Source organism: Cyprinus carpio, chromosome B13 (assembly GCF_018340385.1).
Source record: "Cyprinus carpio isolate SPL01 chromosome B13, ASM1834038v1, whole genome shotgun sequence".
Taxonomy (NCBI): domain Eukaryota; kingdom Metazoa; phylum Chordata; class Actinopteri; order Cypriniformes; family Cyprinidae; genus Cyprinus; species Cyprinus carpio.
In genome coordinates, this window is record NC_056609.1 from 27,259,265 (window position 1) to 27,285,655 (window position 26,391).

Below are 26,391 nucleotides of genomic sequence, written 5' to 3' on the forward strand. Positions count from 1 at the left end.
CTTGCTCACCAACAGATCATTTGCAGTGAATGGGTGCCGTCAGAATGGGAGTCCACACAGCTGATAACAACATCACAGTAATCCATAAGTAACCCACACCACTCCAGTCCATCAATAAATGTCTTATGAGGCGAAAAGCTGCATGATTAGAAGAAACAAATCCATCATTATGGCATTTTAAATACAAAGCATTGCTTCTGGCCAAAATATGAGTCCATAATAACTCGCTGGAGAAAGCAATATTATGGATCGAGGACTTAGTTTAGCCAAAGCAATAATTTCAAGAATTTAATATGTCTTGATGGATTTGTTTCTTACAAACATGCAGCTTTTCAATTCACAAGTCATTAATTGATAAAGTGGAGTCTTATGGATAATTTGTGGATAACTGTGATGTTTTTATCAGCTGTTTGGACTCTCATTCACTGCAGAGCATCCATTGCTGAGCAAGTGATGGAATGCTACATTTCTCCAAATCTGATGAAGAAACAAACTGATCTACATCTTGGCAGGCCTGAGGGTGAGTAAATTGTCAGTAAAAAGTTGAACTATTCCTTCATTTCAGTTTTGCATCTCACAGGAATAAATTACGTTTTAAAATATAGAATATATGTTTGTGCCTATTACCAAAAAAATGTGAACAGTAAATGTTATAATCAAGGACATGTGTGACTTTCAAAAGCTTTTGTGTTATAATTAAGGGATTATTTAAATTTTAATGTGATTTTTATTTATGTAGAAGATGTTTTAAAAGGCCCCAAGTCAGTTAAACATTAAAAGTCCTGCAACCTACACATCATTGTCTATTTAACAGCTCACCCTGGCATCACCACAGTACTTCACTTTAACTCATATACACACACACACTCATATACAATCACAGCTGTCAGGTCCGAATGAGATGTTGAGATCTATGACTGCAGCACACGCCAGGACAACACGTGCAAGAGCACAATGTAAAGAAAAAAATCCTAAAACACAACAGATTGGACCGAAACTCACACACACACTCCCCCTCAGTGAGCCTGTGACAGTGATAAACGTGTCGTGTGTGTGAAAGGGACAACAAACAGAGGCTCATTTCCACAGTGTGTGTGTGTGTGTGTGTGAGCGGACACAGGAGGAGCTGTCCAATTAGAGGCTGGACACCACGCGGTCCGCCAAGGGGGGGCTGGGGCGCAGGTTTTGTTTTCTTGAAAAAGTGCCATAAAACAACTCTCCTTAATTGGTGCCCTATAAAATTAGCATTTGCAAGAGCATTAGATTTCCTCTGGCTTTGTGTGAGTTGTTGACCTTATTCACTTTCAGTTATTTCTTTGGTTTTATTGCAAAACAGACAGAAACTGAGAGGAAACTGGTATTTCTGAAGCATCTCTTGACTTTCTCTCCCCTGTGAACGTCAGTCACGCTTCATTCTGATGTCTTTGATCAGATGTGGCTGCTGTATTGTGAACCGCTTGACCTACGGAGACATTCAGGAGTTCATCATTAGCACTTTAACCGGCATAATCGGGTTTTATTTTAGACTTTATTTCACCCTGTCGTAAGATTTCAACTGAAAAGGAACGGGGGCAACATCTTACAATGGGTTTTAATGATAAGCTATAATGACAGAGATCATTGGTCCATGTGTAAGCAAGTAAATGTATATCAATCAAGCTGTCATTTGATGTTTCTAGCTAGGAAAATAAAGGTCGGCATACAAACTTCATACAAATTTGTAGAATTTTATTGGTATTTAAAGACTGTCGTTATTTTTTGTTTTTTAAAGTTTGTAGGATTTAGTGGTTAATTTGACAATCATACAATTATATAACAAAATATAATTCCTTGTTTTTTGTTCTTTTGTGTTTTGGGTGAATTATGGGCCAGGCATGTCCTTGACAGATTTCACCCCAATTCTATCTTTTACACCATCTAGTTACATCTGTGGTCGTCAGTTGCCTTTTAACTGGTTACCTTTGCTTGTGCTCCTTCACCATGACAACCCCCTCCTCACACACACAGGTCCCATCTGTGAGGGGTCTTGTGCCATGTGTCCGTCCTGTGGTTGCCGTGGGCTACAGCGGCCCATGTGTGCAGTGTCTTTGTCTGTGGACAGTGACAGGCCTGCTTTCAGTCACTCGTCATTGACCCAGAGGTCACGGCACACAAAGAGGCCTGAGTTGGTGGCCACTGTACTGAAGTCTCATTTTGGATGATTAACGATGGAGAGAAGTGTGTGTGAGCTCTTTTCTGAGGGGATCAGATTCATTAGTGCCACATAATCGAGCGTATTGGCTTATATGACTTTAATGAAGTTACACTGAGCTCTTGTTCAGACAGTGAATGAACTGAAACGTAAAACTCACAAGAGTTGGATTTTACTGTTTTCACTCTGGATGTCTTACTCTCAAGGAAGTTCAGTGTTTCAGAACTAAAGTGAACTCATCAGGTTTAAGGGTTTCGTCAAGCACATTAAAAATGATCAATGATAATAACGAGATGGAAAGATATATGCACAAGCAGTCACAAGTCTGGACACTTTTATAGATTTGTTTCTCATAGTCTGAAAAGTTTCAGCTTACATTCTTGGAATTATTTGTAGACTAACTCACTTTTTTGCATGTATATATTTATTTAAATAACAAAATAGTTTTCTATACAAAAATTATTGTTATTATATCAACATTATTTTTTAATAGAAATTCTTACATACATTTATTGTTTTATTATTGCTTATTGAATATAATATTATTCCTGAAAAGAAATAAATACATGTATTTTCTCAGTTTTTTCCCATTTCTCATTTTGGGTGTTTATGCATTCTTTTTGAGAGGTGATAATGTGGTGCGCCTTTCTTTCTCTCTCTCCTTCTGTCGAGTGTGTGTGTGTGTGTGTGTGTGTGTGTGTGTGTGTGTGTGTGTGTGTGTGTGTGTGTGTTTGTATTGGAGGTTAACACAGTCTGCACTCATTGTAAGCATGGCCATCTGTGTCTTTCCAGCACTGCTGTGCATGTGTGTGTGTATTGATCTCTTCATTTGGATTCAAAGCCATTTCATGATGTTTAAACACACAGATCAGCTGAGAATAATTTGTTACAGATGTTTTGTTAAGCCGCCTCTAGTGTGTGTGCATGTGTGTGTAACCACAGAAATGTGTATTTTTGGACATTTGGTGTGAGAATGATAATGATACTTTACAAATGATTATCTTGAATGTTGTCATAATAGAAATTCTAAGGCTAAAGTCAAACATTACATCAGAATTTACCCTTCAAAAGTTTGGGATCGGTAAGATTTTTTAATGAAAGAAGTCTCTTACGTACACCAGGGCTGTTTTATTTGATCAGAAATACAGTAAAAATTGTGAAATATTATTGCAATTCAAAATAAGCATTTTCTATTTGAATATATTTTAGAATGTAATTTATTCCTTTGATCAAAGCTGAATTTTTGAATCCGCATCATTGTTCCAGTCTTCAGTGTCACATGATCCTTCAGAAATCATTCTAATATGATTTGCTGCTGAAAAAAAAGAATGTTTCTTATTATTCATGTTGAAAACAGTTGTTCTGCTTCATGTCTTTGTGGAAACAGTAAAAAAAAAAAAAAAAAAAAAAATCCAGAAATCTTTAGAGAGTTTGAAAGAAAAGTATTTATTTTAAATATAAATCTTTTGTTACATTGTATATGTCTTTACTGTCACTTTTGAATTTTTGCTGAATTAATTTTAATTAGTATTTAATTAGTATTAGTATTTATTTACCCTTCTGAGAGGGTAAAATCCTGTTTGGTTCTGTATAGGAGAAAATAATATGGTAAGAGTACAGATGTTCATCATTTGAATAGCAGCTCAGATCATTTGGTCCCTGAAGAATTAGACAAAACTATTTGAGTTTAAACTGTTAGTCTCTCATTTTTGATCGTAGACTTTCGTAACTTGCTTGAGCACAGTTTGAGACGTTAAGATCTCTGCTGAAACATATGTGAGACTAATGCCATCCTTTTCTCAGGAGAACCTTTTGGAGATTTCGACAAAAGTCTTCATTTCATGTCATAGCTGTTTAAGAGTAACAACGGAGATATGAAAGAGAATCTCATTTGTGATTCTTCTTTTCTTCCAGGTTTGCAGCAGTGATTCTTTGCATTTCTTGAGGATAAAAGCAGAAAGATATCAGACAGCGATCAAAGAGCAGGTCAACTTTCCCTCGTTCACCCCCTCCCTTGTTTTCTGCCTCTGGCAAATCATTCCCTCTCCTCTTCTCTTCTTTTCTCTTTTTCACTGTTCTAGTTGGGCTGTAATTTATGATGCTGCAGCAGCACAAATGAGATGAAGCTTTTATAACAGACGCCTGCTGACACACTTTAGCTTCCCCCTCTCTCTGTTAGGGAAAGTTATTGGGCTTGTTAGTAACGGTCATAAAAAGCTCGGGCCGTTCACACTGTGCTTGTCATGATGTAGTTTAGTTAATGTCATTGTTTCAAGAGGGTGAAGTTAATAAATCACTAACTCCTCAATGTGCTGCACAACCACCCACCTACACCCACCCACCCACACACACACACACACACACACACACACACTTTCCCCCCCTTTTTTCCACACTTTTCACTTTATATATTCCTAAATGGTTGTTCATATGCAAGCAGATGGGAATAGGTAAATGAAAACAAATAAATAAAAATATATAAATATTTAAAATATATAATAACAAAAAGACAAATAATACAAATATTGTTAAAATCACTATCTATCTATCTATCTATCTATCTATCTATCTATCTATCTATCTATCTATCTATCTATCTATCTATCTATCTATCTATCTATCTATCTATCTATCTATCTGTCTGTGTGTGTGTGTGTGTGTGTTTTGTTGTCTGTTGTTCGTTCTGTCTATCGTTCTATCTATCATTCTATCGTTATACATATTTTTTTTATAAAGATTAAATCTGTGGTGTTACATAACAGTTTTTAAGTAAGAGCTTTTGTAGAGATTTTACAAATGAGTTAAAACTTTGAAATTACTTCTTTTAAGAAAAAATAAATAAATTAATTAATTAATAATCAATAATTCTGAAAACTTCTTGTCACATAATTATGACATCTGTAAAAGTTCTCATTTTCAATTTAAGGTACAGATTTGTCAATAAAAAAGCATAAATATTCATAGATGTTTGATTTTTTCCATGTTTTTTTTTTTTTTTCCTAAATGCAGATGTTTTTGGTGTTTCTTTTCACAATATCTGCACACAACCATCTAAAACTATTTGCAAATATATCCATAGCAATATATCTATAACTTGTTTTAAACGGTATGTTCTTAATTTAAAACAATCCTTAAGATGTAAAATGTATACTGTATAATAATCAGCAAAAATCACCATTAAACTGAATTCAAAACAGGTTTTAGGTTATTTAATTGTAACTCTGTTGGTGATTAGATGTGATTGAATGTTCAGTGAATGTCTCTAAGCTGGGTTTCTCTTTTTCAGCAGCTTAAGATCTTTGAAACGAGTGTGTGTGTGTGTGTGTGTGTGTGTGTGTGTGTGTGTGTGTGTGTGTGTGTGTGTGTGTGTGTGTGTGTGTGTGTGTGTGTGTGTGTGTGTGTGTGTGTGTTTGACCTCGGTTCACTCTCAGCTCTAATCCTCACTGATCTGTTGAGACTACACACATAAGGCTGTGATAATACTCTTATTTTCTGCTCACCTGAACACTGACAATTCACACACACTGTCTCTCTCTCACACACAGGGGTCTTTAACACCAGCTTAGGAAAGTCAAACACTTTAATTCCAAGTTAAAGACACAGATTAAGCATAAAAGAGGCAGAGGAGTGAAGAGATCCTCTTTCATCCATTCATGAGCTTGCATTCGGCCTCTTTCTCTCCTGTATCTTCTTGCTGTGTGGCCTGTGGATAAAGTAATCACATGAATGAGAATGAAGCTCTTAAACACCCTCATGTATTCATAAGCACACACACGCACACGCACACACACACACACACACACACACACACACACACACACACACACACACACACACACACACACACACACACTTGTTTCTGTGAATTGTAAAAAGTAATAGTAATAAGTTTAATATTTCTAACATAATACATTTTCCCTCGTGGGGACTGCAGGCCATTCCCCACAATGTCAAAATTTTCAGTTTTTGCTATCCTTGTGGGGACATAAACAAGTACACACACACACACACACACACACACACACACACACACACACACACACACACACACGTGCATTTAATTATTTTTTTAAAAACACTGAATCGGCTGTTTGTTTAAATATACATTACTGTTCAAAAGTTTGGGGTCGGAAAGATTTTTTTATTGTTTTTGAAAATCATTTCTTATGCTCAAATCTGCATTTATTTAATCAAAAATACATTAAAAAGTAATATTGTAAAATATTATTACTGCATGCAGCTTGATATTTTTACTTTATTTTTGATTAAACAAATTCATTTATTTGTTCAAAAATACTGTAAAATTGTGAAATATTATTGGAATTTCAAAATGTAATTTATTCCTGTGATGCAAAGCTGAATTTTCAGCATCATTACTCTTCAGTGTCACATGATCCTTCAGAAATCATTCATATGATGATTTGATGCTCAATAAACATTTCTTATTAGTATCAATGTTGAAAACAGTTGTCATATTTACCACAAATATTTTGTGGAAACTGTAATACATTTCTTGTCCTTGCTGCATGAAAGTATTAATTTATTTAAAAATGTACTGACCTCAAACTCATCAATGGTAAACAGTACTTAATATTTCAACTCCATAGTTACCAGCATTATGCTTAATTAATCCACGCATAACTGCTGTTGGATATCTGAGAGGGTTTTTCATGGTCTGCTCTCATTAGTGATGAACACTGTTAGTCCAGTCAAAGATCTGCGGTTCTTCTGGCTCTGAGCCTATAACATGCCAAAACCCCATATGTTCTTCACTCATGACAACACAACACAACACACACTTCAGCCCAGAGAGAGGCACCTGCTGTGACAGTGGCTTGAGGAGCTCTCATTTATTGTTTTCTAGCATCTTTTTGGTTGGAAATTCGGTTATTATTTACTCATTCTCATACTTTGAAAGTGGGTTTGGGGTTTTTGATTTTTTGTTTTTTAGAATATTTTTTTTTGTACAATGAAAAATAATAATGACCACATCTGTTAAGCTCCAGTGGCATGACATTTATTCCTCAAGTCCTCTAGTTTCCTCAAGGCTGCATTTATTTGATAAAAAAATAAAAAAATAAATACAATAAAAACAATAATATTGTGAAATATTATTACAATTTAAAATAATTGTTTTCTGTTTGAATATATTAGAAAATGTAATTTACTCCTATGATGCAAAGCTGAATTTTCAGCATCATAACTTCAGTCTGCAGTGTCATATAATCCTGCAGAAATCATTCTATTAATTCAAATAAACTTGAATTGAATTGAATTATGCTGATTTGCTGCTCAGGAAACATTTTTTGTGACTCATATTTGTAGTTTTTATACATTTGACATTTTTATTGACACATTTTTTTCTTGCTTCTTTATTTTCAACCTAAATCCATTGGTATATAGACTGAATTTGCACAGCTTATTTTAAAAGTGCAGTCACAGGGAAAACAGATAGCTGTGTTATTTTTTGTGAATTTTAACAGCTTATTTTAAAAGTGCAGTCACAGGGAAAACAAAATTTTATTGGTTTGTTTTTAATTCAGTTTTAGTTTAGATCTAGTGTTTATTTATTTCCAGTTAATAATTTTAAATAATATCTTTTTCAGCTTAATTTCAATGAACAACAATATTTCGATAATTTTAGTTTTAGTAAAAAATAAAAACTTTGGCTGTACCACATCGGATTGGGCTCTCCAGCAGCTCATGGATCATAATGTGAGTGATGTAGTTTTGTGTAGTTACGGTGTGTGTGTATTTTGAAGAGTGTAATGGAGATGTTAATGACTCCTTTAAAAAGCAGTTATAGTAAGAGCATTATAGTAATGTGTTATAGTTATAACTCTCTCTTTCTTCACTGCTCCTCCTCTGCCCTCCACAGGGGCTTTTCACGGGCACTTCACACACCATATTGTCTAATGGAATTCAGCCTGCCAGTGTCTTTAGAGTCAAGTTAAAGTCTACCTAGTCTGTTCTTAAAACATTGTGTTCAAGTTTACAAGCCTCACAGAGAAAGAGAGGGAGATAGATATATTACTCATTTTCAAAAAACATAACCAGGTCACCTCAATATCAAACCAATAAACAGTTTGAACTAGATTACATAGAAATTTTTTTTCTTGTCTATCCTATTCTTGAAAAAAAAAAAAAAAAAAAAAAAAAAAAAAAAACCTTGCTACGTGTTCTGTGCTAGACTAACTGAGACTTGTCATGGCACTTGTATACCGTTGTTGTTCTCTTCTGGTTGATTGCTTTCTATTGTTCTTATTTGTAAGTCTCTTTGGATAAAAGGTCTGCTAAAAGATTAAAAGTAAATAAAATAGTGTTTTTTTTTTAATCTCTCAGATCTTCACATTTAAGTTAGGGCATTATATATTTTTTTTTATTCAGCTATAATATATATGCTTATGCTTAAGCTATATATATTTTTTTTTAAACTTTTTTTTTTTTTAAACTTTTTATTCTCAGTGGGGATCCTCATTAATTATCAAAAAAATACAGCATTATATTACAGTGTCTGCTAAATGATTAAATGTAAATGTAAATGTAAATGTATTAGCTTTGTCTAGCAATCTGTCTTAAATTATGTTTCAATTAAATAATGAAACACTAGGGTTCTAAATATTTATAAATATTCATAATTTAAAGGCAATATAACAAACACTTTACAATGAGGTTCCATTGTTCAACATTAGATAACTATACATTACTTCTACTTATACTAACACATACTAAAATCAAAAGTTGTGTCTGTTAATATTATTTAATGCAACTGAGCTAACATGAAATGAAAATGAACAGTTTTATTTTTATTAACTTTATCAAATGTTAATAAAAAACTGTAACAAATGAGTTGCTCATTGTTAGTTAATTTTAGTTAATACATTTGCTAAAATTAAATAATGGGAAATTTGTTGTGAAGTTTTACCTTGTATTGTGTTGGTGATTATTCTATTGGTGATTAATTTTTAATTAATTTTTAATAGAATAATTTTTCAGATTATGATAATGATATATATATATTTTTTTTTTTTGTATTTATATATTTTATTTTGTCATGCTCCAAAAAATAAGTATTATTTATTTATTTATTTTACATTTTTCTCCTTCCACTGGATTTTGGAGTAAAATGTGGCCTGAACTAATGTTAAGATTCTTTGTGATGCTCTTAAGCTGTTAACAGACCATCCTAACACATTCTTTAGAAAGAATAATGCCTACAGTATATGTAACTTGTAATAACATCACCATATTTTACTTCATTTAGATCATATGCGAACCATAGCAACCATTAAACATAATTTTTTTAGAAAGATTGATGCCTTTAGTATTTGTTGCTTGATGTGTGTTTTGTGGAGGTGGGGTGTATACAATGCTATTGGGGCAGGGAAGGGGTGTGTGGGGGTGAAAGTGTGGCCCCTCTGTCATTGGCTCTGAGCCTAATGTCACATTATGCGTCTCATTGTGTCTTTGTGATGTTGAGGAGTATAAATACAGCCCTCTCAGTGTTCACACACACACACTCATTCCTTCTGCAGACCTACGAACTGAGTTCTCAGAGAAAGAAGCTGCGCCAGGTTGACTTTTTAAACTTTGCGCAAGTGGATTGTTCTTGAGAAGATTGCAAGCTCTCAACCAAGACTTTGCGGGAACAACTTTAAGATGGATTCTGATGCAAGCTCCACATGCAGTCGGTCTTCTTCACCCGAGCTGGCTGTGCACTCTAGCTTTTTCTCCAACAAGGTGTTTCAAGCTTACTGCACAGATAGAGAAAAGGGGCAGCCCAGGCCTGAAAAATCACCACAGAGCACCGGATCTGGCGGAAAGAGCCGCGCACGGGCCGATCTCTCCAAAGACGGCCTGCAAGATCTACGTCTCAAAGTGAACAGCCGCGAGCGCAAACGCATGCACGACCTCAACCAGGCCATGGACGGGCTGCGTGAGGTGATGCCCTATGCACAGGGCCCGTCTGTACGCAAGCTGTCCAAAATCTCCACCCTGCTCCTCGCCAGAAACTATATCCTCATGCTGTCCAGCTCTCTGGAGGAGATGAAGAAGCTAATAGGTGATGTTTATGGAGCCAGAGGTCAGAGTCACTCGGCTAGACGGGTTCTACCACCAACTTCGGCTGCTCCGGCATCCCAGTTGTCGCTGCTCTCGCTTGCCCCGTCTCTGCACTCTCTGGTGGGCAGCACTTCCCAGCACACCTCCACACCGACTATGGCCCAAGCCCCTCATTCTCCACCCTCGGCTGGCTATCTGGGTTTCCCTGCTCCACCTCTTCCCACCCTGCTGAAAGACCCTCTGCATCTCTCCAGCGGCTACAGGCATTTCCCCGGCATGCCTTGCCCCTGCTCCCTCTGCCAGCCTCTCCCTGCTTCCACAGCCAGCTTGCACAGCCTCTCCATGGGGAAGTGATTCAGGCGAGGCCCAGGCTCAAGGGATGGAGCAGGCCGAAGTTAAAATACGGACTCAAGAAGAACTGAAAGCATCTGGATGTGTCTCTAGATGTGTTGTAAACTTTGTAAATGTCCTGTACAGAATTTCTTTTCTAACAAGCTGCTGCTATTTTTATATCAAAGAATGTTTTGTACTGTTATAGCGTTTTTGAATAGTCACTGTATGAACATATGTGCTTGTATGTTCTTTGTAGCAAAATGGCAATTGAAAACGTATAGTTTTGTTTCTTAAATTAAACATCTATTATTATAATGAAAAATACCCTGATTTTTCAGTGTCTTCATTTGATCATTTAAACAATCTGTAATATTTCAAAGAAGTGCACCTAGTTTAAGGAAAACACATTCATGCTTAAGTATTTGATATAAGCATTTTAGCAAAAGAGACTTAAAGTGCATTCAAGCTCAAACCCCCTGACCTTGGTGTTATTAGATTTCACTATTTTTGATTTAGTTATATTAATATTATTTGTATTTTTATTTTTTTTGGTTTAATTTTGATTTTTTATTTTTTAAAATCACAATCAAAGCAATTTTACAAATTTTTATATGCTATAAATAAGATATAAAGATTACACAAAAGACAAAAAATAATGATGAAATAATATAAAAAATAATACAAATTTTATATAAACACTTCTTTAATGTCAGTGCAATGTTCTGTAATTTTATTTTATTTACTGTAGTATGCTGTGCAACTATGGAAAACAATGCACCATTTTACTCAGGAGATTTTTTAACCCTATCCATAGTTTTATTATTTTTATTTATTTTATATTATTTATTATATATTTATTTATTCTCTCCCTGGTTAAGTTCAATGGAGATCAAATTTTGTACTAAAGTTAAACCTTTTAAATCATTTATTTTAAGTAAGACATTGGTTCTTAATTTACTTGCTTGTTCAAATAAAATTGAACAACAACTTTTTTACTTAAATTTTTACTTTAAATTGTTGGAAATCTGTGAAATAATTCAAGAACAATTACTAAATATGAATTTTAAAAAATCTTTCAACCCACATTCATTAATTATAATAAAACTGATATAAACATGAAATAATGAGGTGCTAAAATTAAAAAATGGCAGCTGCTCATCTGTTCTGAAATCATGTGTCAGTTTTGGTATGTGTCAGTATGTTTCATGATATATATGAATATAAAATGAGTCCATATGTTTTCATCCAGCACCATTACCGCAATATTGCCCGCACCATGTTTATGTTTTTACCATATGCTAACAAACGCAAGCATCATTTCTGCCCTCTATAAAATGCTGCCTTTAGACTGAACCATCTGTACAGAGACTAGTTAATGTATGAAAAAGAAAAGCAGCCAGACCGCTCGGAGCCTGGGGCCTACTCTCACCCATCAATCAGAGAGAGAGAGAGACGCAAGCTGTCGCCAGGTTGGCGCGTCAGCATTGTGCAGCACACGCAGGGGACGGCCAGCACTTCTTTTCAGGTTAGTGCAGGAAGATTTGTCACTGTCCAATAAAGCTGTGATCATTTTCAGGCCGTCCTCGCTGGGAGTGGTTTTCATGAAGAGGCTCTGACAGCTGTGCACACCATCATTTGTTAGCTGGAGGGATCATTTGACTTTTCGGATCTTCTGATATGACCAATGATTAGAAATGAAGGTGTGAAATATTGGGCATAATGGCATCAGAAATAAACCAGGACTCAGAGTAAAAGTGACGAAATGCACATTGATATTATTATGTTGGTAGCAAATTTCACTGTTCTATTTCTATATTTATATAAATTGATACATCCATTCAACAAGAATGCGTTAAATTAAAACATATCATGGTTTCCACAAAATTTTTATGTTGGTAGATAATTTCACTGTTCTATTTCTATATTGAAAATATTGAAATCCTTTATACACACAATAGATGTTTCTTGTATTTCTCAAGAGCTAAATCAAGTGTGCAGCATCCTGGGCCGACAACTGAAAATGAGGATATTAGAATGAGTCTCCTCTTCTCCTCAGATCATGTGATACTGAAGACTGGAGTAATGATGCTGAAAATTCAGCTTTGCATGACATGAAATAATTTTTATTTGAAAATATAATTAAATAGAAAGAAGATATTGTAAATTGTAATAATATTTCACAATATTGTTGTATATGTGATCAAATAGTTGCAGCCTTGTTGAGCAGAAGAGACTTCTTTAAACATTAAAAACCTTACAAACCCAAATTTACACGAGTAGTATGTGCACTCAATAAGATAATAAATGCAAAATTTACTCAGTATTTAATATATGCATGCAATATAAATGCATATGGCCTCACCATGCACTACAATTCAGAATTAAAAAGAATGTTGTGCATTCTAAACAAGTGCAATTCTATAGCCAACATCAGTTGCATGCCGTCACTGACCTCTGTATGGAATTTGGACTCATCATGCAGTTCAAGTTTACCCTAATGCACTAGATATCAGTCACTATAGAAGTCAGGCAAGGCATTCCTTGGGAGGAATGAAGCAGAAATATTTTATCAACATGTACAGTAATATTTTACTTTTATTTACAATTATTCATTTAAGCAGATGCTTTTATCCCAAGCGTCTGACAAAAGAGGAACAAAAGCATATACTTTTTTTGGTGATACTTTTGAAACTGTGTATTTTAATGTTTATTAGTGGAAAGCTTTGCTTTTTTAGACTTCCATTTAAACTGAATTAATATGCACACAATTTTAGTTTTTACAAACTGAGGGAACATTATTTTGTGTTTATCTACCACATGGCACAGATTTTGCTGTTAGGAGCACAGAACACTAAAAGAGCTCTCCTTTGAAATATTAACTATTTAATGTTAACTTTTAATGTTTTAAAACATCACTGAATGAGTGGATTTTAGGCTCTTTGCATGGTAAAATCACAGCCTTGGGTAGCATCTTTGATTTAACACACCATGGTACAACACTCTTAAAAATAAAGCTGTTTTTGTCTTAGTGTGAAGAACATTTTAAAAATCAGAAGTACTTTTTTTCCACTATAAAGAACCTTATGTGGAATGGAAATATTCCATGAATGTTAAATGTTCTTCATGGAACCATCAATACAAATAAACAGCCTTTCTTTTTAGGAGTGCAGTTTTTAGACCATACATTACTAATAGCGAAGCAGACATTCTTTAAAACAAAGGTTCCAAAGGGGTATTTTTGCAGTGATGCCATAGAAGCCATTTTTAGTGTCCCAAAGAACCTTTCAGTGAACAGTTCTTAAAATAACAATTTTTCTAAGTGTGTGCAACATGTTAAAATCTAAAGAGCCTTCTGTGGAATGGAAAGGTTCCATGATTGTTAAAGGTTCTTCATAGAAACATCAGTGCGAATAAAGAACCTTTATTTTTTACGAGTGTATTTCATAATAGTGCCAGCGCGCAGGATGCAAAATGCTACAATCCAATGCGTTTTGTAGTTGAAATCTTCATTTGTGTGAAATCCTTTATACACACACGCACGCAGTTTGAGACTGTATTTCTCAAGAGATAAATCAAGCGTGAAAAATACACATTTCTCCTCATAGGAATCCCGGGCCGACAACTGAAAGATCAGAGGAGAGATGAAGAGATGAGTCTCCTCTCCTCCTCTGCTCTCCTCCCTCTCTCTCTCACCCTAAATGGCGGAAGACAATAGCACTCGCTCCGAACACAAAGAGAGGGCACAGGGGGCAGCCCGTAACACAGCCCCCTCTTTTTGTGTTTTTTTCTCGATGCGGTAACCTGCCCAGTCGGCCTGCAGAGGGCCCTGACACTCCAACGGCAACACAAAGACCCTTAGCTCCTTATTTATGGGCCCATTGACAGCGCTAAAGAGCTCCTGTCAGGGGCCTGCTCGCAGTCAGCTGGTGAACGTCCCAGCGGGGGGAGGCAGCTGCCATCCTGCCCGGAGAAGAAGCTCCCTCTGCGTGTCCCTGTGTCCCTGCGATCCCCCTGAGTTGGGGCCCCCGCTCCAGGTCCCAGGCACAGGTGGGTATGGGAAGCTGAACACATTGTGGGGATTACTGGGAGCTGTGGCCCGGCCTGCTGCACAGGGATAATTAGACACATTGACTTGTGCAAAGCTGGTGTTTCCTGATTGAGGGCAGATGGTAATGGTCCATAGAGAGATAACAGCAGGGGATGTATCTGTATGTGAATGCTTGTTAGGGAAAGGTAGAGGCACATAGGCAAGCATATGAACATATGTAGGTTATCAATAAAGGGTAATATTGTAAAATATTATTGCAACTTAAAATAACTGTTTTATACATATATTTTTACAATAAGATTTTTAAAATGTCTTTGCATACCATATTTATCAAATAAATGTAATTCATTGTTTAAAAATACAGTAACAACAGTCAAATGTTTGTATTATTTTTACAATTATTATTAAATATTTTAATATTATTAAATATTATAATTTAAAATAACTATATATATATATATGTATATATATATGTATATATATATATATATATATATATATATATATATATATATATATATATATATATATAAACACATACATATAGTATAATTTTTTACTTTATTGTTGATCAAATAAATGGATATCTGTTCAAAATTACAGTAAAAACTAATATTTTGAAATATTATTACATTTAAAATAACTATTATAGATGTTTATATATTTTTTCCGTGTTCTTGGAAGAAGTCTCTTATGCTCAACAAGGCTGCATGCAGCATTCAAGGTTTTTCTTTTTTTTTTTTACTGTATTTTTGATCAAATAAAAGCAGAAAATACTGTAAAATTCTAAAATACCGTTACAAGTTAATTTCCTCTTACAAATTTTTACAAGGTGATTTTCTGTAAGAATTTTTAAAATGTTTTTCTATGGGTTTTTTTCTTAAAAGTATTTTGGTTACCACAGCTGCATGCAGTGTGCAATATTATTATCTGTCTGAGATTGAACCATCCAGCCTGTAAGTGGTTACATGAGATCTCATTCTCTCTTCTTGTGTTTTTGGTGCCCAATGATACATCTGCAATCTGTTCTGAATGTGGCATAGTGGGATCATCTAATCAATGCATGAAAACACCTTCTGCGGCCACAGATTCAGACTGACAGAGTTAATTAGGGAACCAAAGGTCCCAATTAGTGCGATTGGGGAGCATTTGGGGGACATATTGTGGAACTCACGCACATATTGCTCAAGGAGGCTTCAATTAAGAGAGAGGCAGCACTCACCCGACCTGGTGACATCCTGTTAAACCTCACTTCCTGTCAGCCGCTCACACAGCTGAGACGGGGGTCACACGTGTATATAATGTGAGGGGCCCGGGCCCTCAGGTGTGTAGTTAAGCACTCCCATTAGGACTCAATCCATATGGGCTGTTCTGAATTCTAATGAGGTGATAAACTCCTCGTGTCAGTTCCATTATGAACAAATTCATTTCTTGATTATGTGTAACAAAGTGACGAGACAAACTCTCTCCCATGAGACTTTATGCCATTTGTGATTTTTTCCAGTCCTCTAAACTATGAGACAGCTAACTAAGAGCCTGATTTTGATCAAATGATGCTCAAAATTCTAGTAAATTTAACATTGCAATATAGTTTTAAAAAAGAGAAACAAAAGGAAAAACAGTTCAAAGCTGTTATATATCCTTTAAAATCTAGAATGTTTTTCTCATCATTCTATTTATTTATATAAGTAATATATAATATAAATAGTATACACAAACACACACAAACACACACACACACACACACACACACACACACACACACACTATAATATATACTTTATACATTTATTTAAAGTTCCTAAATTTCATGAAATGTAAAGTCAAATATTTGTCAGATAAAATATCTTATACATTTTAAAAATAGTTCTAAAGATGAGAAATATAAGTTTAGGAAATATGCAAATAGTACTTTACAGCCCTTATATAAATATTTATTTAGTTAGTTTATTTTTTCATTTTACAAGTATATAAATAAATCGTAATTATTTATAGTTCTTAAATTTCATGAAATACAAAGTCAAATATTTGTCAGATTTTTTTTTTCCTTTTCTGACACACATGTAATATTCCCTACAAAGTGTTCTTTACAGAATTAATTTAATCCATAAATTAGTTTATTGCGCTGAGTGATTATTGCTTTTGGTGGCCCCTACAGGCCGTCAGTGTAATGACAGGCTTTTTCGCGTTTCATCACAAATCTTGATCCTTTGCGGTTGCCTTACTACGCAGTGTAATTTGAAAAATATTTTTAACTAACTCTTTTATACACATTTTCTCTTTTTAGCGCAAGTTACTGCGTTATATCACTATCAAACTAATTAATAAATTATCCTCACTGTGTTTAACGCGGTGTTTATGAATGTTATTTTGACGCGTTGGTGAGGTCAGAGTTCAGGCCATACTAATGTCGTCATGCGCTGAAGATGGCAGACGGGTGAGTTTACAGCACATAACTGTTCACTTTGTCGTTTTAATGCAAGATATAAATAACATGTTGTCATTTAGCAACATTAATTTAACTCTAAAGAGTGCATATCCGCATTTAAGAGATGTTGGTGACCTTTTTAAATTATGAGTTTTATTGGCGGATGTGAAGGAGGAAGTCAGACGGGTTTGTTTACAAAAATATCACAGAGTCATGAACAAAAACATGCATGTTACAGACATCGTTATTAGGTATAATATTCATATAAACCCATCTAATATAACAGACACACGGCTTAGATCATGTATATCACAGTAAAAGGCTGAAATGAAATGTTCAGATATTGAAATGAAGGACTCATAAAGCTCGTATGTCACAGAATGTTCCAGACCAGAGCTGGAGTGATCAGACTATTCACACACATTAGGATTTATTCATGATCGATTATATGTCTCATTCCTATGCTGTACTTTTTAATATCTACATCAAATACGCCAGAGATCAAACCTAAAAAAAAAAAAATATATTATTATTATTATTATTTTTTTAAAGATTTGTAGTCACAATTATATAACATTGTTTATTTGTTTGACAGTCTGTAAATAGTCAAGTTATAATTAATGAAGTTTAAGTGCCAGAGTTTGACCAGAGGATAGTTTTTAGAAAGACAAATGCTTCCTTAAATTACAACACAGGCATTTTTTTTCTCTCCTAAAGGGTTAGTTCACCCAAATATTAAAATTCTGTCATTAATGACTCACCCTCATGCCGTTCCAAACCCATAAAACCTCTGTTCATCTTCAGAACACAGTTTAAGATATTTTAGATTTAGTCCGAGAGCTTTCCGACCCTCCATTGAAAATGTATGTACGGTATACTGTCCACGTCCAGAAAGGTAATAAAAACATTATCAAAGTAGTCCATGTGACATCAGAGGGTCCGTTAGAATTTGTTGAAGCATTGAAAATACCTTTTTTTTCCAAAAATAACAAAAATGACGACTTTATTCATCATTTTCTTCTCTTCCGGGTTGTTGTGAGGCGTTCACAACACTGTAGTGAACGCCGCTGACGTCACGCAGCGTGTTTTCTTTGTTATTGGGCGCGTCAGCAGCGTCGACGTCAACAGTCACAGCAGTCGCGTTCACAACAGACCCGGAAGAGAAGACAATCCTGAATAAAGTCGTAATTTTTGTTATTTTTGGACCAAAATGTATTTTCGATGCTTCAATAAATTCTAACGGACCCTCTGATGTTACATGGACTACTATGATGTTTTTATTACCTTTCTGGACGTGGACAGTATACCGTACATACATTCTCAATGGAGGGACAGAAAGCTCTCGGTCTAAATCTAAAATATCTTAAACTGTGTTCCGAAGATGAACGGAGGTCTTACGGGTTTGGAACGACATGAGGGTGAGTCATTAATGACATAATTTTAATATTTGGGTGAACTAACCCTTTAAGTTATAGAGATCTAATGATACAGTATAACAGAAGTTACCCGGATGTATCATTTGTGATGGTTACTAATGATTAGAATCGTGTGTGATGATCACAGGGAAGGAGGATGGTGGGGAGGCTGGTTGACACAGAGCTTCCAGGCCGTCAAAGACAAGGTGAGACAAATCCAGACCGTAATCCAGATCCGATCCAGTGTGGACGTGTCATATGGATAATGCTGAAATGTTTTAGGAATCTCTCAGCAGTGTGTTTGGGAAAAGCAGTGATTGAGCTGTGCTTAGAAGCAGTGCTAGAAGTTGTGAAACCACTAGTTAGATGCTACTTTTTTACATTCTTTTTAAATTTTATTAAAAAGGATTTATTCGCACATTATCAGCATAATAATGTGAGTGAAACAGTTGAACTGAAGAAAAAAAAATCAACATACATTTTTAGTATTTAGAATAGATTAGATTAGGTTCAACTTTATTGTCACTGCACAAGTAAGATACAAGGCAACGAAATGCAGTTAGCATCTAACCAGAAGTGCAATTAGCAGTAAGTACAGAATATACAAGGTCTACAATATGTTACAAATGTATAATAAATATAGCATGATATACAGATAGCATGATATACAGATAGGTGTGCAATGAAGATACTATACAGATGGATTATGTAAAAGTGTTTCTACTACTAAATATTGTAGAAACTTAATTTTCTGTAAAGTTGCTTTGCAATGATCTGTATCGTAAAAAGCGCTATACAAATAAACTTGAATTGAATTAAACTTGAATTGAAAGTGTATGTACACTATAAGCAGAAACTATGAACATCATTTACACTAGTGCAATGGACAGTAAAGTGCATAGAAAATATTTCAGTGTGCAAATGGATTACTTAGTATTCTGGATGAACAGACAGTAGTGCAAGACAGACATATGTGCCCCCTTTTGCTTTATTATTTTTATGTCATAACCTTTGTTTCATTCTTAAACGATATTTAATTCCAGGTTTAGATGCAAATACATCCCAGATTTTTAATGTGGAGTCAAAATGCAGATCAAATAATTTTACTGATAGCTAAATTACTAAAATTTTTGTCCCCATTTGGTTTCAGTTCTGCCTCTATTTGTATTATTTATGCGAATATTTCATGTTTATTTGAATGAATATGTTTTGAAATGAATATGAGTGCTCATGAAATTAATATTTATATGAATACAAATCATAAAATGATTTTGGGTTGTCTCAACAGTCAGCTGAGGCATACGAGTTTATCAAACGGGACCTGACAGAATTCTCCAGCGTGGTCCAACATGACACGGCATGCTCCGTTGTGGCAACAGCGAGCGCCATTAAGAGCAAACTGGCAGTAAGCAAACAGTTTCACAACACACCAAAACAATGATAATTCTTACCTTCTTGCCTTGTTTAGTCTTCAGTGCTAAAGCTAGACATATCAGCCCTTTAGTTTAGTTTATGTAGATGCAAACCCTAGCCACAAATGATAGTTTATATGCTATTTTGCTTTTTTTTAGGTTGAAAGTTCATCAGAGGCCACTGAAAAGGTGAAGAAGGGCATTTCGAATTTTCTGGGCGTGATCACAGACACTTTGGCCCCTCCCCAAGACATGACCATCGACTGTGATGTCATCACGCTGGTAGCCACTCCGGAAGGCACAACAGAGGTGTATGACAGCAGCAAGGTCCGCCACGTCCACATAGGTTAAAGAAATACTAGATTAAATACATGCATACAAAATTTACATGTATAATTAAATTCATATACTGCATTTGCTCTCAGGCTCGACTCTACAGTCTTCAAGCAGACCCTGCTACATACTGCAATGAGCCTGACGGTGTGTAAATGCTTCATGTTTTCTCTATATGTCAAACACGGATGTGTTTTTAAGAGTTTTGAAGAGCATTCCATGTATTTTTCTCTTTCCAGGCCCTCCACAGCAGTTTGATGCCTGGTTGTCCAGTTTCACACTGGAAGAGAGGAAAGCAGAGATCTCTGAAATGCTGGTCAACAGCCCCGCCATAAGAGCTCTTTATACTAAAATGGTATGATGCAACCTTTAATGCACTTCCTTACTGACTACGATTCTTCCATGCATGTTATTCCACATAATAAAATAATTAATTTGCTTGTGTTGATGTCAGGTGCCGGCAGCAGTGGCTCATTCAGAGTTCTGGCAGCGGTACTTCTATAAAGTGTTCCAGCTGGAGCAGGTACAGCAGATCTGTGTCTAATACTGACCCTTGAGCTGAAATCAGGCTTATGAGCTTATCTGAACACACACAGCTCAGACGCTCAAACAACATAATGTCGTCAGAATGAGTCACAGGAAACTTACCAGCACAGCACTTTCTTTTGTTGAGGTTTCATATTTGTTCTAGGTGTGGTATCAAACACCCATTCAGTTAAAGTTTAATATGGTAGCGCCATCTGCTGGTCATGCATGTATATGCAGTTGGTTTGCAGGCTTTAGGTATAAGGCAGCCGTTCTGTTTAAAGGAACAGTTCACACAAAAATTAATTATTTGCTGAATATTTAATCACCCTCAGGCCATCCAAGATGTAGATGAGTCCAACAGATTTGGAAAAATTGATGAGAGTCTAAATTGCTTATAAAAACATCACAATAATGCACACCACTCCAGTCCATCAATTAACATCTTGTGAAGTGAAAAGCTGTGTGTTTGAAAGGCATTTTTAACTACAAACCTCTGCTTCTGGCTAAAATATGTCCTCTATCCATAATATCGCATTCTTCACTGGAAAAAGCCATCTTGTCTGAAACAGGAGAGAAATCAAATTCAGATTTTTTGAGAAATCAAAAAATCAGATCAAGCACCATTTACAAATCTGTTCTGATGAACTAACAAACTCAGCTGATCTCGAATGGCCTGAGGGTGAGAAATGTTAAATCACATTTTTATTTTATGGGTGAAACATTTCAGTTAGTCCCTCATTGTTAATATAATAATCAAAGGCTTTTTATATAGGTCCTGACTCCTGTTTATAGTTTTGTGATTCCAGATGTTTCAAGAACAGCATGTTCTTTAATAAAAACAACAGTTGTTGAGTGAAGAAAAAAGAAAAAAAATATATATATATTATATATATATCTTTTTATTTATTATATTATTTAAAAGCCCTTGCTACGTATACTGTGTTTAGGCTAACTGAGACTTGTTATAGCACTTATATATCATTGCTCTTTTGTTGTTTTTGATTGCTTCCATTGTCCTCATTTGTAAGTCGCTTTGGATAAAAGCGTCTGCTAAATGACTAAATGTAAATATATAAATGTAAATATATATATATATATATATTATATATATATATATATATATATATATATATATATAGCAGTTTAAAATTTTTTCTATTATTATTGTTTTATTGTTTTTTGTTATTTTATTACATATTTTAATAAAAAAGATATCAAATTAATTCAGCAACATTATTTTAAGTCACCTTGGAATTTTGTTAACCATTCTTTTTCTATTCTATCGGTTTTCTTTTGATTTATTATATTATAACCTGCTATGTGTACTGCGTTAAGCTAACTGAGACTTGTTATAGCACTTATATATCATTGCTCTTTTGTTGATTTTGATTGCTTCTATTGTCCTCATTTGGATAAAAGCGTCTGCTAAATGTAAATTTACTCACCCTTGTGTCATTCTTAAACTTTCTGTAAATCACAAAAGCTGGTCAGTAAAACAGTTCTGGGTCTATATGTTCTAGTATGAGGATACCAATTAATATGCCTTTTGTTTTAATGAGTTGTCATTAATGTCTATGTGGTGGCATTTTAACCTTACTTATCTTAAATGTGTGTGTTTGTAGGAGGAGGCCAGGAGAGTAGCGCTGAAGCAGAGAGCAGAGCAGACGGATCATTCTGAGAGTCTTGGTTGGGAGGAAGAGGACGAAGAAGGTTTGGCTAACATTTGCATAATTTAGTGCAGTTTATCTGGATTTTTAGTGGAGGTTGTCAAGCATACTAGCTAGTTTAACCTTTCTGTTTATTTGCCTTAAAAGGCAGCTCACGATATTTTAGAACAGAGCATTTGTGTTCCTTTATCAGCATCTTTCTTCTCTCTCTCTCTAGGTGAGTTTCTCGGGGCTACATCGTCTTCTCGCTTAGATTTCACTCCACCTGTCGAAGAGGCATGTGTCCCTTCGGTAACAATAGAGGCCACCCCTGAAAGCTCCTCACCCTCTCAAGTGGTGGTTTCCAGCAGCAACGTAGCATCTGACGTCACTCCCTCTGTAAGCAGCGACAGCGTCAGCTTCCCCACCCAGATCGAGAATCAAGCAGACTCTGTCACCATCAGAGTCACGCAGCCATCGCCCGCTGCAGACCAGGTCTCTCAGAAACTCTCAGAGGCCAGTCTACAGGAGACATTCCCAGAGGAGCGACCCTCACAGACCGCCAGAGACGACGTAGCTCAAGACCTCCGAGTGTTTGAGCTCAACTCAGACAGCGGCAAATCCACACCCTCCAATAATGGCAAGAAAGGTGAAACTCCTTTTGAATAAAGAAATATTATCAAAACATCAAAACCTAGCATTTGATCAGAAGTGACAGTCTAAACATTTATAATGTTACAAAAGATTTCTATTTTAAATAAATGCTGCTCCTCTCTGTTAAAATATTAAGCAGCACAACTCTTTTCAATATTGATAATCCAAAATGTTTCTTTAGCAGCAAATCATCATATTAGAATGATTTCTGAAGGATCACATGACACTGAAGACTGGAGTAATGATGCTGAAAATTCAGCTTTACATAACAAGAATAAATGACATTTTAAAGTATATTCAAACAGAAACATTATTTTAAGTTGTAGATATGTTTCACAATATTACTGTTTTTACTGTAATTTTATTAAAAGAAATGCAGCCTAGGTGAGCATAAAATCGTAAAAAAAAAAACACCAACTAACTTTTAAACCATAGCACATCATTTAGTATGAATGAAGTATTGAATTCTGATGGTATGTCTGCACTGTGTGTTTGTGCACATGTAGGTTCGAGTACAGATGTCAGTGAAGACTGGGAGAAGGATTTCGATCTGGATATGACAGAAGAAGAGGTTCAGATGGCTTTGTCTAAAATCGACGCAACAAAAGAGGTTTGTTCCTCAAGACAGTTAGTTAGTTAGTGCCTAACCCTAAGTAGAAATGCTCAAGATCTTTACACCATGTTTAGAAATAATACTGTTTTACTTCATATTTTCTGGCTGTGATTGGACAGTGACTAGACTGTGTTCTTTTCTTTATTTGGTAGCTGTTTTCATCTAAGATAAAGAATTTGTTTTACTGAGTTTAGATATCATGGCCAGTTCAAAGTTCTTGTTTTAGTGGATTAGCTGATTGGTGTCCGACTCCGAGTAGGATGCCTGTTATATGATGTTTTCCGAGGCTCATCAGGATGCTTTCGCATTTACAAGTCAAGTAGGCTTTATTTTTATAGTGCTTTATACAATACAGATTGTTTCAAAGCAACTTCATGGTATAAAACAGAACAGAAACAGTCATGCAAACCTCATCAAATATGAGGCAAATTCAAATTCTGCTGTAAAGCAGCTCTAATAACACAATAGTGTCATTATTCAGCTCCAGACAGTTCAGTTCAATAACTGTTTAAAGTTCATCAGTTATGAAACAATTCAGTGATAAGCAGCTTTGCTGAAGACAGCAGTGTTGATATTTATCTCAACTCAGTTCAGTGTTCAATAAGTGTCAATGTTGCAAGATTTGTCAATTATGAACAAACTAGATTCAGTTATGAAGCAGTTCTACAGAAGACAATAGTGTCATATTCAGCTCGATTTAGTCCAAGTTTGGTTCGCAGTAAATGCTGCTCCATCTCTGCAAGCGCTGCGAGTCTGGGCTGCTTATAACATGATTAATAACAATATTGTTATTAATATTATTGTTTTAGTTTTATTAATAGTTTTTTAATATTTGCATGATTTTATTTTGATATTATGTAATTACAATGGTAATATTTTTATTTATTTTTATTTAGTAGTAATAATAATAATTATTATTAGTCATATTAACATAAAGACAAAAGTTGTTAATTGTGCAGCCCTAGAAAAAAAACAAAAAAAACAAAACACTTTAAAATCATTTTAAATCACTACCGCAGTTGTAAACAGAAAAATATCTAAATTTGTTTTTTTTTATTTTTTTTGCCCAAATCGTGTAGCACTAGATGTTACTTCTTATTAAATTTTATTCAAAACCAAAGTTTTATTTTAAAAAAACTACAGTTTTACTTGCAATGTGGTCATAAGTTTGTCTGACCACCTCCAAATGATTTTTGAGTGATTCGAACACAAGACATTTCGGATTTTGTGCTGTCCATTTGTGATGTGATCACCCGAGAGGAATGGCAATACCAGGTGCAGTAATAAATTCAGTTTTCATTATTTTATTTCTTTACCAGTTGGAAGATGAGGACTGGGAGAACTGGGAGTGAGAATCTGGTGGAGGGAATTCTGGCCCGATATCGACGTGAGGCGTTGCTGTCCCCAAAGTGAATCATGCTTAATATATATAACTCCTAGTCTACGGCCACACCTGCTCATTCAACCAGTCCAGTGAACGGGTCACCTCCTGCGAATGAAATATACACGCTAGCTAAACACATGTCCACCAAGCAGTGATGTGAAGTGTGATGAGGTGATCCGGTCTCACTCTGGCTGTCCTAAAAAATGACCTGCGGTGAAACACGAAGACTGAGCAGAGAAAGCACGTACCAGTTAATGAGGAGAGGTCATCTCGCAATGCCATTTGTAACTGCCGTATGTACATTAATGTTATTCTTCTTTGGAGATTTCAGTGGGAGAATGCAAATTAACTGCCGGGGCTCCTGATTAGCTGTAATCTATTAAACTGTTCATCATTCTTCTAGGATTAGAAAATAATCCTTCACATGAAAAATATATGTAAGTTATGTTTCTTTTTTTGGCATATAGGCTTCTTTTTTAATTTAGCTTCTCTTGAAATGCTAACACCTTTAATCTCATGCAAGTTATTCTGGCATTGAGAATGGAGATGGAGAGATGCTTCATTCATTCTGCTGATGCTCCATGGCCTTGTTCAGTGTTGTGTGGAATGGAAAAAAATGTCATGCAAAAATAACAAAAAAAGTACTTTCACTAAATGCGCCTGGTGTTCCTGTGCTGTCCACTTTATTTCCCTGTCCTTGTCTTCATCTTCTCATAGACTGAAATTGTAATTGTGATATATCGGTGCTTAGCATTTCATCCAGATGATCATGGGTCACTTGGCTTACAATATACAATATAATGATAATTTGAGTTCCCATTTATTTGACACTTAAATAACACTTTGTATCAATATAGGATTAAACTGCAGGCCTATATTTCAGGCCTATTTTAAGGTAAGGCTCATCTTTTGGTGAATACAGCCTCCAGACTGACTCATATCATCCAAATCTCTTGCATGCTGCATCTCAAAAGTTTTTTTCTAGACCTTTACTTTGATCATAATCATGTAGACATATTTAAAAATGGGTCTCAAGCTGTCAATACTTTTTACAGTTATATTGTCCTCTATTTTTCCAATGCACATCACCATTAAAAGCAATATCATGCAAATTGGTGATTTGTTTGAATAGCCTTTTTTCTTTTTGCCAATTTAAAACCACAATATTGTGCTATATTGTACATACTTGGAAGACTTTGAATATAGCGTGCAACTCTCTTTTATGCTACCTGTAATTAATTTATATATATATATATATATATATATATATATATATATATATATATATATATATATATATATATATATATATACACACACACACACACACACCATCGGAACTGTT

General features: G+C 35.1%; 2 protein-coding genes across 2 annotated transcripts; both read left to right on the plus strand.

Moving 5' to 3' along the window:
- The first annotated feature begins 9,631 nt into the window (after positions 1-9,631).
- On the plus strand, positions 9,632-10,874 carry LOC109091824 (oligodendrocyte transcription factor 3-like). Its single transcript, XM_019105611.2, has one exon. It carries the CDS (start codon positions 9,851-9,853, stop codon positions 10,604-10,606), a length of 756 nt encoding a protein of 251 aa, XP_018961156.1. The 5' UTR covers positions 9,632-9,850; the 3' UTR covers positions 10,607-10,874.
- A 6,104-nt stretch (positions 10,875-16,978) lies between these two features.
- LOC109091822 (BSD domain-containing protein 1) lies at positions 16,979-26,158 on the plus strand. The gene is made up of 11 exons (XM_019105610.2): positions 16,979-17,070; positions 18,625-18,682; positions 19,765-19,881; positions 20,048-20,215; positions 20,314-20,368; positions 20,461-20,576; positions 20,676-20,744; positions 22,372-22,459; positions 22,634-23,044; positions 23,556-23,659; positions 24,982-26,158. Exons 1-11 carry the CDS (start codon positions 17,060-17,062, stop codon positions 25,012-25,014), a joined length of 1,230 nt encoding a protein of 409 aa, XP_018961155.1. The 5' UTR covers positions 16,979-17,059; the 3' UTR covers positions 25,015-26,158.
- Positions 26,159-26,391: the final 233 nt, after the last annotated feature.

Excerpts from the sequence above, each read along its gene's own strand:
- LOC109091824 (XM_019105611.2), top strand. The coding sequence starts at position 9,851 with ATGGATTCTGATGCAAGCTCCACATGCAGTCGGTCTTCTTCACCCGAG.
- LOC109091822 (XM_019105610.2), top strand. Across the intron at positions 20,745-22,371 it reads AAGTGTTCCAGCTGGAGCAG|GAGGAGGCCAGGAGAGTAGC; the intron begins GTACAGCAGATC and ends GTGTGTTTGTAG. Across the intron at positions 23,045-23,555 it reads CTCCAATAATGGCAAGAAAG|GTTCGAGTACAGATGTCAGT; the intron begins GTGAAACTCCTT and ends GTGCACATGTAG.